The sequence below is a fragment of the Doryrhamphus excisus genome, linkage group LG10 (assembly GCF_037039965.1).
Source record: "Doryrhamphus excisus strain RoL-2023G ecotype Guam linkage group LG10, RoL_Dexc_Guam_v1.1, whole genome shotgun sequence".
Classification (NCBI taxonomy): domain Eukaryota; kingdom Metazoa; phylum Chordata; class Actinopteri; order Syngnathiformes; family Syngnathidae; genus Doryrhamphus; species Doryrhamphus excisus.
In genome coordinates, this window is record NC_136366.1 from 16,787,254 (window position 1) to 16,806,131 (window position 18,878).

At 41.1% G+C, this 18,878-nt stretch overlaps 1 protein-coding gene across 3 annotated transcripts in view; it reads left to right on the plus strand.

Moving 5' to 3' along the window:
* whrna (whirlin a) overlaps positions 1 to 18,878 on the plus strand; it is a 154,888-nt gene that overhangs the window by 38,389 nt on the left and 97,621 nt on the right. For all 3 annotated transcript variants that reach the window (XM_078794224.1, XM_058064923.2, XM_078794225.1), the window contains exon 2: positions 17,206 to 17,424. In XM_078794224.1, coding sequence (XP_078650350.1) covers positions 17,206 to 17,424 — 219 coding nt within the window. The remainder of the gene's footprint in view (positions 1 to 17,205; positions 17,425 to 18,878) is intronic.

The following is an 18,878-nucleotide window of genomic DNA, read 5'->3' on the forward strand; positions in this document are numbered from 1 at the left end:
TGTGCTTTCTATTAAGACCTCCATCGTGCTTTAATTACCACATCCGCCTTTAGGGGACCTCAATAAAGGGTACACACGTTGCATTGCTGTGTAAGTGCTTAACGAGCAGACATGTAAACACCAGTGTTAGGTGGCATCCTCGATAATTATGTTAGGATTCCGTAGTAAACACTAAAACAGTATTTTACCCACTGATGACTATTTTATTGTGATTATATTCCTTAGTATCTCCCAAATAAACCATTCATTAAATGATCGCATGAATGGAGTAGAGTTTCTAAGTTACTCCAAGTTGCATGATATGGAGCAGATGTTTAATATATCTTGCAAATATGCATCAGGCGATGTGGCTCATTGGCGCATTAAGCGCAGATTAAGATGTTGTCAGCGCGTGTTCTCTTTCTCCTCGACTTCCAGTCAAGTAAATTGCAGTGAAACGTTTTCAATATGTGTCCTGGAGGTGGTATTGTAAAGCACAGCTGTTCCCTGCAACACACAGCCAGTTTGATTAATGTACTGGTGTAATGGAACAGGTTTGGGGTGGCTGAAGTCATTGCAGAGTCAGCAAAGCACACATACTGTAGAGTGAGTGTAAGAGACACAGTCACGAGAAGGAAAGACATTTATGTAAATATATTATGGATAGACCATCATTTCAAGAGATGATTGTACACCCTGGACTGGTCGCCAGCCAATCACAGGGCACATATAGACAAACAACCATTCACACTCACATTCATACCTATGGACAATTTGGAGTCGCCAATTAACCTAGCATGTTTTTGGAATGTGGGAGGAAACCGGAGTACCCGGAAGAAAACCCACGCATGCACGGGGGAGAACATGCAAACTCCACACAGAGGTGGCCGAGGGTGGAAGGGTGGAATTGAACCCTGGTCTCCTAGCTGTGAGGTCTGCACGCTAACCACTCCCCCGCCGTGCCGCGCCTCTTTTGAATTTTGTCAACCAAAATGTCTTGTTCAAGAGACTTAGATTTCAATAAGACATTTCTCAATGGATTCAAAACCATTCCAACGTCATAAGCAGCTCATTTCACACAATTAAATGAACAATTTACCACATTTGAAAAATTCCCCCCTTTTCCTTAATTTCACATTTTTCACAGAACTTATTCTAGTTTTGACAGAACTAGCATAAGTATGTAATCAAATACGGCAAGATACTACAACCATTCCATGTTATCATCAGTGCACATGTTAATGCATGATCACAGCATGTATATCAAAACATGCAACAGGTTTTATTAGGGGGCTTCATAGTCAATGATGTTCATTGTTAGCTAGGTCATGTTAACTTGTTTTCTTGTGTTATAATGCACAGAAAAGTGAAATAAATATGTCTTCATGTTTCACATAAGGTTTGTGAATGATGGGCAAAATTCATTTTTAAGTGTTTATGTTAGAGGTCGGAAACCTATACCATCATTTTGCCTCCTCTTCCAGTAAAAAATAAAATGAAATTAGGGGCGGCACGGTGGTTTAGTGGTTAGCGCGCAGACCTCACAGCTAGGAGACCAGGGTTCAATTCCACCCTCGGGCATCTCTGTGTGGAGTTTGCATGTTCTCCCCGTGCATGCGTGGGTTTTCTCCGGGTACTCCGGTTTTCTCCCACATTCCAAAAACATGCTAGGTTAATTGGCGACTCCAAATTGTATGAATGTGAGTGTGAATGGTTGTTTGTCTATATGTGCCCTGTGATTGGCTGGCGACCAGTCCAGGGTGTACCCCGCCTCTCGCCCAAAGACAGCTGGGATAGGCTCCAGCATACCCCCTGCGACCCTTGTGAGGAAAAGCGGTAAAAAATTAATGAATGAATGAATTGCAATCTGTTGGAGAAGACCACTTGATTAAGTACATTTCATCACCCAGAGCATATTCGTTAATTTCCACTTATGAGAAGGAATAAAACTCACATAATAGTAAAAGTTAACATCATGTATTGTAAAATTGGTCATACAGAATAAAATCACAAAAACAGCATCTTCCAATGTCCGCCTGCAGCCTCCCGACGATAACAAAGAAAGTCAGCCCCGATTCTTGCATCCCAGAACTTTTTGTAGATCGGCTTAGATGGGGTGGAGTTTTGGGGGTATGTGTGGGGGGATGGACCAGGATCCTGTTCCACAGATACTTCTTTCTTCACCCCATTATCTTTCTTGCCTCCTGAATGAATAATGGTAAATTCCTGAGGCCTTTTTGGTTCTCCCCCACTGACGTCTGCAAAGATAAAAAGAAGGAACACAAGACAGGATGTTGTGCCCTGACCTTCTGTTAACTGACCCTTAACTGGCACTGGTCACAGTTTAACTTGATACTCATCTACCCTACATAAAAGACAATTGTTAAAAAAACTACAAAAGACTACAAATCTTTTTAAAACGTTACCTGTTGCAAACTGAAGTGTGTTTACATGTGTAGGCCTATTCTGAAATAATATATATATTTTTTATTCTGGTATTTTCAGACGTGAACGTGAAAAGTGTCAGGCGTGATGTGTGATAGAAGAGTTTCAGCTCAAATGAAAGGAAAGGTATACAAAACTGTGGTGAGACCAGCCATGTTGTTTGGTCTACAGACCACTGAGGAAAAGACAGGAAGCAGAACTGGAGGTAGCAGAGATGAGGATGCTGAGGTTCTCATTGGGAGTGACCAGGATGGATAGGATCAGGAAGGAGTACATCAGAGCGACATTACATGTTAGAGGCCTTGGAGATAAAGGTTCACATTGGGAGTGACCAGGATGGATAGGATCAGGAATCAGAGGGACATTACATGTTAGAGGCCTTGGAGATAAAGGTTCACATTGGGAGTGACCAGGATGGATAGGATCAGGAATCAGAGGGACATTACATGTTAGAGGCTAGAGTCAGAGAGGCCAGACTGACATGGTTCGAGATAGTGAATATATTGGTAGAAGGATGATGCCAGGTAGGAGGCGTAGAGGAAGACCAAAGAGGAGGTTTATGGATGTAGTGAAGGAGGACATGAGGGTAGTTGGTGTCAGAGAGACAGAAGACAGGGTTGGATGGAGGAGATTAATTTGCTGTGGCAACCCCTGAAGGGAAAAGCCCAAAGAGAAAGAAGAAGAACGTGAAAGCACATATTGTTCCAAACGGTGAGCGTACAACCAGCGGCACACTATTTGCCTCTCGAGGAGAATTAGCGTGTCACAGGCTACGGTGGGCTTCTCGTTATAAAACATATTGCTATGCTCCTGTTAATTAGTGTACATTGTTTTATTTTTCTGTGCAGTAACTTGCCTCACACGGCACGGTGGTCGAGTGGTTAGAGCGCAGACCTCACACCTAGGAGACCAGGGTTCAATTCCACCCTCGGCCATCTCTGTGTGGAGTTTGCGTAGGTTTTACTCAGAGTATTCCGGTTTCCTCCCACATTCCAAAAACAAAAACATGCTAGGTTAATTGGCGACTCCAAATTGTCCATAGGTATGAATGTGAGTGTGAATGGTTGTTTGTCTATATGTGCCCTATGATTGGCTGGCAATCAGTCCAGGGTGTACCCCACCTCTCGCCCGAAGACAGCTGGGATAGGCTCCAGCACCCTTGTGAGGAAAAAGCGGTAGAAAATGAATGAACTTGCCACACAAAACTCCCTTTTTCTCTCTCCCATGCAGTAAGACTCACTGGGAGTGTATACACTAGCCTATGCTCCTCGCGGTGAGTCGGATATTTCACATTCATTTCCTACTTTGGAGTTAAAAGAAATCACCCAGCTGAGCCTCCAGAACCGTCCGTGTAAGCAGTATTAAAGCTATTGAGGATTCCTACTATATATTTTTTTTTTGCTGGGAGAGGCGGCAAAATGGCTCTTATGATGCTAAAGGTTGCCGACCCCTGGTATAGGTACTCAACACTAATGTATGATAAAGATGATGGATAGAACAGATGAATCGGAGTTGCAGGCTAGCATTGGAAAACTGCACAGACTTTATTTATTTAATAGAGTCATAAAATAATGCAGATGCGTTTCGAAATACCTCCCAAATTAATGGTCAAAGATTCATTTATTCATTTTCTACTGCTTTTCCTCACAAGGGTCACGGGGGTGCTGGAGCCTATCCCAGTTGTCTTTGGGCGAGAGGCACGGTACACCCTGGACTGGTAGCCAGCCAATCACAGGGCACATATAGACAAACAACCATTCACACTCACATTCATACCTATGGACAATTTGGAATCGCTAATTAACCTAGCATGTTTTTGGAATGTGGGAGGAAACCGGAGTACCCGGAGAAAACCCACGCATGCACGGGGAGAACATGCAAACTCCACACAGAGCTGGGTGGAATTGAATCCTAGTCTCCTAGCTGTGAGGTCTGCGCACTAACCACTCGACCGCCGTGCCGCATGGTCAAAGATATTATTGTCAAATTTTTTGAGCCCATATAAACAACTGGTGTGAAACACATTCATTCAGATTAATAAGAAAAATGAAGTAAAAGCGATGGATTGGGGAAATTTGAGGATTAGACGAAATGAGGATTGTGGATGTTTTCCTCTGGCTAATCCCTGTGATTGATGCCTGGACTCCAAGGCATCTCCGTGTTGGCAGCCTTGTCGGTTACTCATTAATCCTTATAATTGTTTACTTCATTTGGGGGTCCAAACAGATTTTCTGCATCCAATCAAGGTACATGTTCATTCGGAACATCTGGAATAGTGCGATACCCAGTGACACAGCCATAAAACACTAGACATGGTTATGTCAAAAAGAATTAACTGATTCCGCAATATTTTATTAAGGAAAAAGCAGTGGAAAATTCCAGATAAATTTTTATTATTTCAAGTCACAAGCAGAAAACTGCTTCAAATGCTCACTCACTCATTCCATTGCAATGCTTGAGAACTTTAGCAATGTGTCATGAAATTGGTTCATTCCTTTTGAATAACTCTGGCTGTTTTTCTGCAGCAAACATAGTAATAATAATAAAAACAAACAGTAATAATTTAGATATATACATGATAATTCAGGTATACAGTATACAGTACTCTTAGAAAGACCACAATTTTAGCATGTTTATGTCTTTATAATGTAATCAGATTATGTTTTTTTGTCAAGCATTGTTTGGCGGCTCTTGAACACATCATAATTGTGACACTGCTGTGAAGTTTATATATTAATAAGGTGTGCTCCGATAGATCGGCCACTGATCAGTATTGGCCGATATCACCTTTGCAGCATCCAGCCTATAGCGACAGTCTCTTGCCCACTCGCAGGAGGGTTTGAAGGTGGGGAAACGTTTTTATGATTACAGTCGGGGGTTTTTTTGCCATTCACAGGTGGTGTCAGAACACATAATGTGAAAAGCCGGGATCTACTGTATTCCAAAACTAGTAGTGGCTGTAGTATAGTCAACATTGACTAAGTAGACCTCATGTCAATGTTTGGGCCATAACTGTATGCTACAGTCTTCTCAATGCTCTAGATCAGGGGTCTCAAACCCGCAGATCATTCGTTTGAGGTACCCGCCTTGATATGAAAGTTTAATGTTAGTGCGGCCCGTGCAAGTTTGATATGGATGCTGTATGGTATCATGTACCCAGAAAAAATTATTACGTTTGATTAATGTTCATGTTAAAGGTTAAATAACTGTTAATAGTTATCCTCCCTATCCGTGTGGAAGTGGTAAGTTTTTGGCTATTTAAGTTTAAAGGAAATAACTTGAAGGCTACCGTTTAGGTCGCTAGCTCTCTAGTTTGCGAGTTAGCATGTGTCTCAAGACCCTGCAGTTGCGCAATATGTTGTAAATAAAAAGAGTATAAATGTGACTATAGTCGTGTTTTGTCATGTCTACAGGGCTCTAATAATGCTTTGTTCATTTTAATCTGAAAAAATAATTTGTCTACCCACCAACTATATGTGGTTTCTTAAGTTTTTATTATTTGCCGTTTTATTATTATTATTATTATTATTATTATTATTATTATATTTATTTATTTAATACTGATTGATTGATTCTTGATTTGTGTAGAAAAATAAAAAGTAAGATATTTGAGAACAGTGGAATGTTTTATCAGAGCTTTTCTTGTAGAAAATTGGAACCAAAGCGAAGTTTTTTAAATTTTTTAGTTTTTAATAAATGCGTTTTGTTTTTTTTTGGAAACCTGATGCGGCCCAGTCTCACCCAGACCCGAGCTCCAGTGGCCCCCAAGTAAATTGTGTCCGAGACCCCTGCTCTAGATCTTCCAGAATCTGCACTTATTCAAAAGTCAAAGTTAAAGTCAACTGTGTTGTCAAATATGCTATACTTTCTTGACATACAGCATACATTAAATAATAAATTAACAACAACTAAACTAAATGAAATAATTAACAGTGGTAGCAGTATAAACAGACAGTATAAACAGACATGAGGTATATGTAACAATAGTGCAAATGAGCAAGGGTAAAGTGAGGTGTGCAGTCCTGAGATAAGTGTGTGTGTGGGCAGAGTCAGGGGCCCAGAGTGTGGGGCCAGCAGGGGGTATTGGTGGAAAAGCACAAAGGGAGTTAAGCATCCTGACTGCCTGGTGGAAGAAACTGAAGAGACTGTGGGATGGGTAGGTGGAATTCACCTGCAATCCCGGTGGCTTTGCGAGTGAGGCGGGTGTGGTAGATGTCCGGGGGGGGGAGACACCGATGATCTTCTCAGCTGCTCTCACAGCTCAGGAAGTATTCCAACTGTATTTCCTTGGATTTTCTAAAAGGAATGTTTTAATTTATTCCACCCACGGCCCGTCTCTGGGCATGCCCACTCTACTCTGATTGGTCCCACTCCACTTGTACAGCTAACTTGTACTCGGGCATGCCCATAAAAGGGAGTCCTGCCCACTGTGATGTCACACAGAGCCTGCATTAGAAAAAAGTATTTGAAACTTAGCATTCAGGGTTATCGCTAACTCATGATTGGCTTCACTTGTGTATGCAGGTCAAGGGTCAATGAGCTCATTCATTCATTTTCTACCGCTTTTCCTCACAAGGGTCGCGGGGGTGCCATTCACACTCACATTCATACCTATGGACAATTTGGAGTCGCCAATTAACCTAGCATGTTTTTGGAATGTGGGAGGAAACCGGAGTGGGTCAATGAGCTTACCAAACTGATTTTGTGTTCCAATAATTAGTGATTCATATCAATAAAACACAAGTGTGTATTGTTTTGCACACTTTCTGTAAATCCTATAAACGTCATTTCACTTCTCATCTATCACTGTGTTGGTCTGCTATATGATATATTTAACTGGAATGGCTGATCCCAACAACAATCCACTTTATTTATACAGCACATTTTATAAACAGAGTTTCCGAAGTGCTGCACAGACTAGTAAAATAAAAAGTAAAAATAAAATACAATAAATAAAGGTACACATTTAATTTAATCCAAAACTAAAAGATCAAATAAGAAATAAAATTGTAAAATAGACATTAAAATATTAAAAACAAATAGCAAAGCAATAAAAGTATAAAAAAATAAAACCAATTAAAATAAAAGAAAGAACTAAAAGACACAGGACCATACGACTCACTCTGAGTTAAAAGCCAGAGAATAAAAGTGGGTTTTAAGATGAAACTTAAAGCTTTCGATGTTGGGGGCCTTTTTTTACTTGGGAGGGGAGAGAGTTCCATAGCTGGGGGCCAACCACAGAAAAGGCTCGGTCTCCCCTGGTCTTAAGTCTCGTCTTGGCCACCACAAGTTGGAACTGGCGCTCGGACCTCAGTGACCGCGCTGGAGAGTCAATTCGGATGAGGTCCGAGATGTATTTAGGGGCCAGCCCATTCAACGCCTTAAAAACAAACAATAAAATCTTAAAATCAATCCTAAAGCAAAAAGGCAACCGATGCATGGAGGCCATAAATCGATTGCAGTGAGTCGTTTATAAAGAAAAATCTTGAAAATGACCAGGGGTGCCCAAACCTTTTCATACCGCTGTATTGTTCTGAGCGGTGAGTGCACAGTCAGCTGCCGCAGCACACTATTTGCTTCTAAAAGTGAGGCTGACTGCATACACTAACTAGCCCAGTGATTTTCAACCACTGTGCTGCGGCACACTAGTGTGCCTTGAGAAATTGTCAGGTGTGCCGTGAGGAATTATCCAATATCACTTTTTATAATTAACATTTATTAATCATCATTTGTAAATATTATGTCAATATCCACGTATACGTGGACCCAAATATTCCAATTGCATTTGGTTTATTTGCTCAAACGGAAAGAATCTAACCTTTGTATACCCCTCATTCCGAAAGAATAGTGCCAATCTGAATGAACATATAATCGGATTAACAGGGGTGGAATATTCCTTTCCCCAATCCGATTGAGGTATCTTGTAGCCGCTCAAACGGAAAGTTGTCAGGGTGGTTGGCAAGCAGCTTTCGTGTGCATTAGCGCCATCTGTGGAACAGAATCTAAACCCTTCTATACGCCATTCATAAGTCCATAAGTCAAAAGAAAATATATATCTATATAAAACATGTACCGAGTTGAATTATAAAATATTAGCAAGATTGAATTTGATCCTTTCCTGGTTAAATTTATCATATCGCATGCTCAGATATGACGTAACACGCAGCTCCAGACGTTCTTCAGTTTTAAAAATGGAGGCCAGCAATCGGCACTGGACTGATACGGAAAGTTTGTTTTTGATACAAACTAAATTTCGAGACTGGATAAACGAAAAACTGGCAATACGGAGTTATTCCAACAAGTCAAAGAAAGTCGGTATCATGTGATGTTGGTGTTTACGCTTTACTGGGCATGCCCCATTGACTATTCTGGTTGATTATAGTGACGCATGTAAACAAGAGATTGGAATATTCCTTTCTATGGATACCATTGTTTCCGGAAAAGTCATTCGGAAAGAGAAAAACTCCTCATGTAAGCATGGCTACTGTCGAGTGTCTGTGGTGTAAAGACTGGCAGAGCAATGTAATATTGGTCCGTGTGGCAACACCTCCTATAGACTTACTGATGTTTTCCAATGTAAAAAAACGTGCCGTGGAACAAAAAAGGTTGAAAAACACTGCATTAGCCTACATCCCCTTTGCCTTGCTCATCCAATCAGCAGTCACAACACAGTCTACCTTTATTTCCTCTACTTCGGTGCTAAAAAACACAAGCTGCAACAAGAAGGCTGGAGAGCTGCATGTGGTTTCGTAGCCGCAGGTTTCCAACCCTTCGTCGAAACTAATTGTCATGAACACACAGAGCGCCCCGGCAAATAAAAAGCAATGGCACGTATCATACTCCGCACACTGTCACACACACAAAAACACACATTGGGTGCACTGATCAGATGTGACAAATGGACACACACATTACAGGACACCATGCTGCAACTCGGAAAATTGCCTTTTGTCCTGTTGATTTATGGTTGTCAGACTGGATCTATCAACTACCGCAGGTCTATTTTATATAAACACACGTGAACACATACACAAGGGTTGTGGTTGAAAGGCAGGCAAGTCTGGAGGCAAGTGCTGTCTACAGTGGATTCCCTGTTATTATGCTCCGGTTCTATGTGAAGTTCTGTTGTTTCATTCATTCATTTCCTATACCGGTGTGGATGGTGTGGACATTGAAAGGGTGAACCAAAATATATTTCTGGGGATCACAATACATGAAAATATGAGCTGGAAACCTCATATTCCAAATATACAACATAAGGTGGCCAGAAATATTTCAGTATTGAACAAAGCAAAATTTGTTCTCAATCAGAAATCACTCCACACTCTTTATTGCTCTCTGGTTCTACCATATCTTACTTATTGTGTGGAAATATGGGCTAATAACTATAAAAGCAATCTTCACTCGCTAAATGTACTGCAAAAAAGGTCAGTAAGGATAATTCATAATGCCGCCTACAGAGAACATACTAACTCCTTATTTCTAAAATCACAAATACTTCAACTTGCTGATATAGTTCATCTTCAAACAGCTAAAATAATGCATAAGGCTAAAAACAACCAATTAGCTAAAAATGTCATCCAATACTTCTCTACAAGAGAGGAGAAATATGATCTCAGGGAAGAAGTACATTTGAAACACTTCTATGCTAGGACTACGTTATGCTAGCCATAGCATTTCAGTATGTGGAATCAAACTATGGAATGGATTGAGTAAGGACCTCAAACAATGCACAACGATGAGCCAATTCAAGAAACAATACAAGCAGTTGATGTTTGCTAAATACAAGGATGAAGAGTCTTGAACCAGTCATGATGTGCTATATATATCACTATATTGACACTTACTATGGTACACATTATGTCATTGGATGCTCATATCACCTCGTACTTCGGTACGAGGTGCATTATAAAAAAACTGTATTATGGAAAGCAGGAAGTGAACAAATGTAACAGTTACTGATTGTAAAAGTACCAGATGGAGGGGTAGGATTTAATAAGCTTTGCTTCTTCCTACTCCTTTTGGACATGTGGAACTGTGAACTGATTATGGGATGCACTCAATTGTAATCTGATGCATGTTCAAATGAAATAAAACCATTACCATTACCATTACCATTACCACATTTACCAAAATGACGGTCAGTAGCAAAAAATGAGAATCTGCACCTGAGAATCCTATCTATTGCTTACCGCATGTAAAAATAAAATTCATTAATTTTCTACCGCTTATCCTCACAAGGGTCGCGGGGGTGCTGGACCCTACCCCAGCTGTCTTCGATCGAGCGGCGGGGTACACCCTGGACTGGTGGCCAGCCAATCACAGGGCACATATAGACAAACAACCATTCACACTCACATTCATACCTATGGACAATTTGGAGTCGCCAATTAACCTAGCATGTTTTTGGAATGTGGGAGGAAACCGGAGTACCTGGAGAAAACCCACGCATGCACGGGGAGAACATGCAAACTCCACACAGAGTTGGCCGAGGGTGGAATTGAACTTGTGTCTCCTAGCTGTGAGGCCTGTGCGCTAACCACTCATTCATTCATTTTCTATCCCTCTTTCTCACGAGGGTCACAGGCGTGCTGGAGCCTATCCCAGCTGTCTCCAGGTGAGAGGCGGGGTACACCCTGCACTGGTGCCAACCAATCACAGGGCACCTATAGACAAACAACCGGATTTACAATATTTCTGATGCAAAAAATGTATTTGGTTCGAGTATATTTTGGTTAAAATTGTACCTTCTAGAACTCATGAATGACGCTAACCAAGGTTCCACTGTATATTAACAAAGGTGTAAATTCCTATTGAGTGTATGCCAGGGTCTAACAGCTCGCATTTCCCTTTTTGATTGAGATAACTTGAATACCAGGAAAGTTTTTAAAACATTTTATCTTATGTCACTTCCCGTGTGGATGCATGGACTGAAACAGGCTCTGCACTGAGTCTTCCCAACCATATATCTCAAACATGATTACAGATCTGTTTGCTGACAGCTCTGGCTTGAACTGGTCTGGTGGGAGCAACTGACTTGCTGAAAAAAAAATGAGTTACAACTGCCGATGATTGCTAGCAAGACAAGACGAGTCTAAAACTACTGGGCACCCACATGGGAAGAAAAAGGGTTTCTGTCACAGTAAAAACAGAAGAAGAGGATGTGGACGACATCCAGCAAGCAGGAAGTCATTCATTCATTTTCTACCGCTTATCCTCACGAGGGACGGTGGGGGTGCTGGAGCCTATCCCAGCTGTCTTCGGCCGAGAGGCAGGGTATACCCTGGACTGGTGGCCAGCCAATCACAGGGCACATATAGACAAACAACCATTCACACTCACATTCATACCTATGGACAATTTGGAGTCTCCGATTAACCTAGCATGTTTTTGGAATGTGGGAGGAAACCGGAGTACCCGGAGAAAACCCACGCATGCACGGGGAGAACATGCAAACTCCACACAGAGATGGGTGGAATTGAACCCTGGTCTCTTAGCTGTGAGGTCTGTGCACTAACCACTCGACCGCCGTGCTGCATGGTCAAAGATATTATTGTCAAATTTTTTGAGACCTTATAAACCACTGGTGTGAAACACATTCATTCAGATTATAAGAAAAATTAAGTAAAAGCGATGCACGGGGGGGGGGGGGTCGTTATCATGTTGGAAAATGTTCGTCACACGGCCCAGTTTGTGAAAGAAGGGGATCACGCTCTGCTTCAGAATGTCACCACCGTATATTAAAGGGTACAATTATGCTTTTTCCACTTTTTACCTATAAATGTAGTTAAAATGTCTTGAAATGACAGGGGTATGACCACCAGTCCAGGGTGTACCCCGCCTCTCGTCTGAAGATAGCTGGGATAGGCTCCTGCACCCCGCGACCCTTGTGTGGAAAAGCTCTGACCTAGGAAATTCCTACCAAATGACACTATGCTTGAATCCCACCCACGCAAGGGCGTTACTCTCTCCTTAGTGGATCATTGTGTCTGAAATGTAGTATAAATTAATTTGTAGGTGGGCTGCATGGCGGATGGGTGGTTGAGTGGTTCTCCCCATGCACACGTGGGTTTTCTCCAGGTACTCCGGTTTCCTCCCACATTCCGAAAACATGCTCGGCGACTCCAAATTGTCCATAGGTATGAATGTGAGTGTGAATGGTTGTTTGTCTATATGTGCCCTGTGATTGGCTGGCCACCAGTCCAGGGTGTACCCCGCCTCTCACCCGAAGACAGCTGGGATAGGCTCCAGCACCCCCGTGACCCTCGTGAGGAAAAGCGGTAGAAAATGAATGAATGAACTTTCAATTCCAGTGGATCCACACACATTCACAAGCAGATGGTTTATGGTCCCTGAAGGTAACCTGAAGGTATTAGATCTTAAAATAGCCGGGATTTGCAAATAATCTTGGATTTCAGCAATACTATGGAGGACCAAAACTGCCAAAATAATAAATAAATAAATACATAAAAGTGGAAATAAAAACAAAAATGAAAAAAAAATTAAAAAATTAAGTACAAAAAAATAAATATAAATGGAAATAAAAACAAAAATATATTTTTTTTTAATTTTTGAATCTTGTTTTTATTTTCGTATTATTTTTGCTTTCATTTATTTATTTATTTATGTATATATTTTTTATTTTTGTTTTTAATTCCATTTATATTTATTTTTTTGTATTTAATTTTTTGATTTTTTTTCATTTTTGTTTTTATTTTCACTTTTATTTATTTATTTATTTATTATTTTGGCAGTTTTGGTCCTCATAGAAATGCAGAAGGAAAAACTATTCAAATGAGGGGGCGGTCCTAAGTGTGTCTTGGGTTGAACTGTTCGCCTATTGGTTGATCGACATGTGACTTCCGTGACCCTCGTGAGAATAAGCGGTATAAAATGAATGGTATAGTTTTAGGCTGAAGATGGTCAATAAACCTAAAAAGCAGCAACATTCCGGCCTCTCCAAATAATCCACAACGTCAAAACCCTGTGGCATGCTCACTAATTGAGCACATTCACATCATAAAGTAAAGACCTGTCATATAATGAATGCATTATACATCACAGGAGAATTGTGAATGCCACTTTCTTGTATAAATGAGATTAAGAACATACGCTTATTGGGTTTGTTATAAAATAATGTAATAAAACCACAAGGTTCTTCGGGAAGGGCACCCTTAAATGTCGTCTGTTGTGGTCTGGCGCTGTATGTAGAAAATGAAATTAACTTGACCCATCGACATTTACCGACATGAGATGGATAAATATTGGAAACGAGTGACAATGTAATGTAGTTGTATGCTAGTACAAACCAACACGATATTGAACATATTGTTAAATGAATACCTCTCCCAGTGTTATTATCTTTGGAAAGGGAGAACTTTTCATACCTATCATTTGCTCATGAAGGTTTGATATGGATGCTGTATGGTATCATGTACCCAGAAAAAATTATTACGTTTGATTAATGTTCATGTTAAAGGTTAAATAACTGTTAATATTTATCCTCCCTATCCGTGTGGAAGTGGTAAGTTTTTGGCTATTTAAGTTTAAAGGAAATAACTTGACGGCTACCGTTTAGGTCGCTAGCTCTCTAGTTTGCGAGTTAGCATGTGTCTCAAGACCCTGCAGTTGCGCAATATGTTGTAAATAAAAAGAGTATAAATGTGACTATAGTCGTGTTTTGTCATGTCTACAGGGCTCTAATAATGCTTTGTTCATTTTAATCTGAAAAAAATAATTTGTCTACCCACCAACTATATGTGGTTTCTTAAGTTTTTATTATTTGCCGTTTTATTATTATTATTATTATTATTATTATTATTATTATTATTATTATTATTATATTTATTTATTTATTACTGATTGATTGATTTTCTTTATTCTTGATTTGTTTATTTATTTTTCAGCTTATTTTGTGAAGAAAAATAAAAAGTAAGATATTTGAGAACAGTCGAATGTTTTATCAGAGCTTTTATTGTAGAAAATTGGAACCAAAGCGAAGTTTTTAAAAAAAAAATGTTTTTAATAAATGCATTTTTTTTTTTTTTTTTGGAAAACCTGACGCGGCCTAGTCTCACCCATACCCGAGCTCCAGTGGCCCCCAAGTAAATTGAGTTTGAGACCCCTGTTTTAAACAATGTTAGATACATATGTTGAACACAGATCAATGTAGTTGGATCATAGGAATATAAACGGATACATCAACTCTGACCCCACACCCCCCCAGCATGGACTGTTTTCTTGCCTGGCGTCAGGGAGAAGGCGCTGCAGCATCCATCCATCCATCCATCCAAGCTGGGCAGTGGTTTTCCTGGCATGCCTTGCGGTTCTAAAATGAGTATTAAGTACTATTGTTTTGTATGTATTAGTGTGTAAGTGTCTATTTCGGTACCCAAAACCGTACCCGGTACAGTTACAGTACATAGTGTGTTGCACATGTGTAACTTCTTATTTTTGTTTGCACGGTGCGGTTAGCATTTGGATCCATCCATCCATCCACCCACCCACCCACCCAATAACATGCCTGTTGTGAGCTCATTTAAACCTGCAATAAAGGCCTGTTGTTCTGTTTCACCGAACATTACAGTAACATTACTGATACCTACTATTGTTTTGTATGTATATTAGTGTGTAAGTGTCTATTTCGGTACCCAAAACCGTACCCGGTACAGTTACAGTACATAGTGTGTTCCACATGTGTAACTTCTTATTTTTGTTTGCACGGTGCGGTTAGCATTTGGATTGATAAGCTGTCCCTAGGACAAATGTAGGTGATGACCCCTGTCCAACAGCTTGTGACTGTGGGTCTCCAGAAGTGATGCACTTGGATGGCTTCCATACCCCAGTTTTGAACAGTCAGCTTCTGTCTGTAGAACGGATTGCCTGCTCTTGTGGGAGTTTATTGTTTTTTTGTCCACTGCTTTTCATCCAAAAGGGGTTTGTATTCCAAAACCAGAAATTTAGCTTCTTCCTATTTTCTCTGTAATGCATTCCTTGTTAGCGAGGCTATGTTTCACGGGCTCATACTCAGCAGTATTACCTCCAGAGGTGACACAGCAGAAATACCGTGCCATAGCTTTTCATGGCTATTAAACTGTTTATTGGTATGCAGGAGCATTTTATTACTCCTGTTGTCAGCCATATTGCCTTACCTCCCGGTTACCTCGCATGACTCATGGCACTTCCACATTATGTGCACTTTGTATGTGCATGTTTTAGGACTTTGGGAGGAAGCCAGAGTACCTGGAGAGAACCCATTCGAGCAGAGTGAGAACATCTATCATGCAAACTCCGCTCTCCAAGACTAGTGCTAAGTGAATCATCAAATAACACCGTGGAGCCAAGTCACCTATAAAGCAATTAGGGCATTGGGTGTTTACCTAACTGGCCCCTTTGGTCTGATGTACAGTTCATCAGGCACATGAGAACACATGAATCTACCAGATGGCTCCACATGATTCTTCTACAGTGGTCATGGGAGGCGTGGGATCTAATATAGCTCTGGAGCCCAAACGCTGAGGCATAAAGCTTTCCACAGACACAAGAGCAAACTCCAATCCACAGATTTTGTTGTTGGTTTGGTTTTTTTGGGGGATGACGCTGTTGTTGCACCGCTTTTTAAAAATAAAATGAGCGGGCTGCACGGTAGTTGAGTGGTTAGCGCGCAATCTAGGAGATCCAGGTTCGAGTCCCCGCCTCGGGCATCTCTGTGTGGTGTTTCCATGTTCTCCCCGTGCATGCGTGGGTTTTCTCCGGGTACTCCGGTTTCCTCCCACATTCCAAAAACATGCTAGGTTAATTGGCCACTCCAAATTGTCCATAGGTATGAATGTGAGTGTGAATGGTTGTTTGTCTATATGTGCCCTGTGATTGGCTGGCAACCAGTCCAGGGTGTACCCCGCCTCTTGCCCCAAGACAGCTGGGATAGGCTCCAGCACACCCGCGACCCCTCTGAGGATAAACGGTAGAAAATGAATGAATGAATGAATGAATGAATGAATGAATAATATGCAATAGTAAACCACGAAACAGCGATCAATAAAACGTGAATAAATTTTTTTTCAACGCGATAGAGTGAAGGTAGAAAATGACTGAATGAATGAATGAAGAAAAACAACAACATAATCTCTTCAATCCAAAATGAAAGGTGGAGTGTGGATGGTCGTATTATCTTTTGTTTCACAGGCCCATAAAAAAATTGGGTCACAGCCATTTGGAACATTCCTGGTTCACATATGAGGGGGGAGTGTTAGCAAATGAGTACTGTGTTTTCATCGGACTAACACTAATATATAATAATAATACTATAAGCAAAGGCTGGATAGGCTTCCACAGTGGTGCGCACATACTAGGTTGAGATGGTGCAGTCCGGCGGCAAGCCTCTCCTGAAAATTACGCAGAAACGCATTCCGAAAGAAACTATTCATTGCTTTCTCACGCTGTGCAGGAAATCAGTGCGGAGTTACGACACAGACAAACAAAAAAAGCAGCCATAAGTGGATTACGGTCAACAGCAATTTCTCATGAAATTGAATTCCACTATACTGTATGCGTATGATTTGTGTCCACACTGCTGTATACAGTAGACTCACTGTTCACACAGGAGTTGCTTTGCTACGTACCCCGGCTAAATCCTGCTGGGGAAATGTGCATCTGGGCTTCCCAGCATGCCTTGAGAATTATAAATTAGAATAAAATGTAAATATCAAGGTAATCAATGTAAATATCAAGGTGATTCACTTAAGCAGCTCAAGCTCTAATTTCCCCCTCTCCTTCCCGCAGGTGCTGAAGGGCAGTAAAAAGCTTTGCCTATCAGTTCGCTCAGTGGGGCGGATTCCTGGTGGCTATGTCACCAACCATGTTTATACCTGGGTTGACCCTCTGGGGCATAGTGTGTCCCCTCCACCCGACCTACCCGAACATCACAATGCCACCCTCAGAAGAAGCGACAGCCAGCGACGCAGCAACATGCAGCTCCTGCAGGAGGGAGACGAGAAAAAGGTGAAGAATTAAATCATTAAAGCACCGAAATGCACGTTTTGGTATCACTTCAGGTTCCATTTTATGGTAAACAGAAGGAATTACATGGTCAGGGCATCGGAACCTCCGTTATCTTAAAATTAACCTCTTAGTCTGCGTGCAATTAAACTACTGTTCATTTAAATAAAATAGAATAAAACTACTTGCGCTTTCATTCACTCTAAAGAAAGACTCGAATGAATAGAGTCAGCATCCCTACTTACATAATGGACTTTTTAAATGTTTCTGCTTGAAGTGATGCTACTTAGAAAAATGTCATGCCATCGTGCTTTTCAATAATGTTAAACATCAAGCTTCTAAAAAGCTCTATGATCCATAAAACTATAATATTAATGTATGCAAAAAGGCATGAGGAAATCCTCTCATCTAAAGTACCTCATTTGTCCAACTACAAAATTCTGTCCTCTCGCTTCCCCTAAAGGGAACAAGGAAGATGTTACATGTGTAATGGACATTAATCTTTAAATGGACCTCAGGACGACAAAAAGAAAAGACTTGTTCTGTCACATTGAGAATAATACGGAACATTTTTTTCACTCCGATATTTTGTTTTGTGACAGTGCTTATGCTGCATAAGCCTGTTTGACTTACAATTTTAAGTTTAAGTCACAGCTAGGAGACCAGGGTTCAATTCCACCCTCGGCCATCTCTGTGTGGAGTTTGCATGTTCTCCCCCCGTTCATGCGTGGGTTTTCTCCGGGTACTCCGGTTTCCTCCCACATTCCAAAAACATGCTAGGTTAATTGGCGACTCCAAATTGTCCATAGGTATGAATGTGAGTGTGAATGGTTGTTTGTCTATATGTGCCCTGTGATTGGCTGGCCACCAGTCCAGGGTGTACCCCGCCTCTCGCCCGAAGCTGGGGCCCAGCTGGGACAGCCGGGATAGGCTCCAGCACCCCCGCGACCCTTGTGAGGAAAAAGCGGTAGAAAATGAATGAATGAATTTTAAGCTGTGAATGTTTATGGCATTGAAATGTGCCTGACTAATCCGCCAGTGATTGCCAGCACTCTGAGCCTGTCAGCTAATTGACCACCGCACAGGGTGCGCTTGGCCTCCACAACGAATATACAGTGAAGAAAATAAGTATTTGAACACCCTGCTATTTTGCTATTTCTCCCACTTAGAAATCATGGAGGGGTCTGAAATTTTCATCGTAGGTGCATGTCCACTGTGAGAGAGATAAACTAAAAAGAAAAATCCAGAAATCACAATGCATGATTTTTTAACAATTTATTTGTGTGATACAGCTGCAAATAAGTATTTGAACACCTGAGAAAATGAATGTTAATATTTGGTACAGTAGCCTTTGTTTGCTATTACAGAGGTCAAACGTTTCCTGTAGTTTTTCACCAGGTTTGCACACACTGCAGGAGGGATCTTGGCCCACTCCTCCACACAGATCTTCTCTAGAT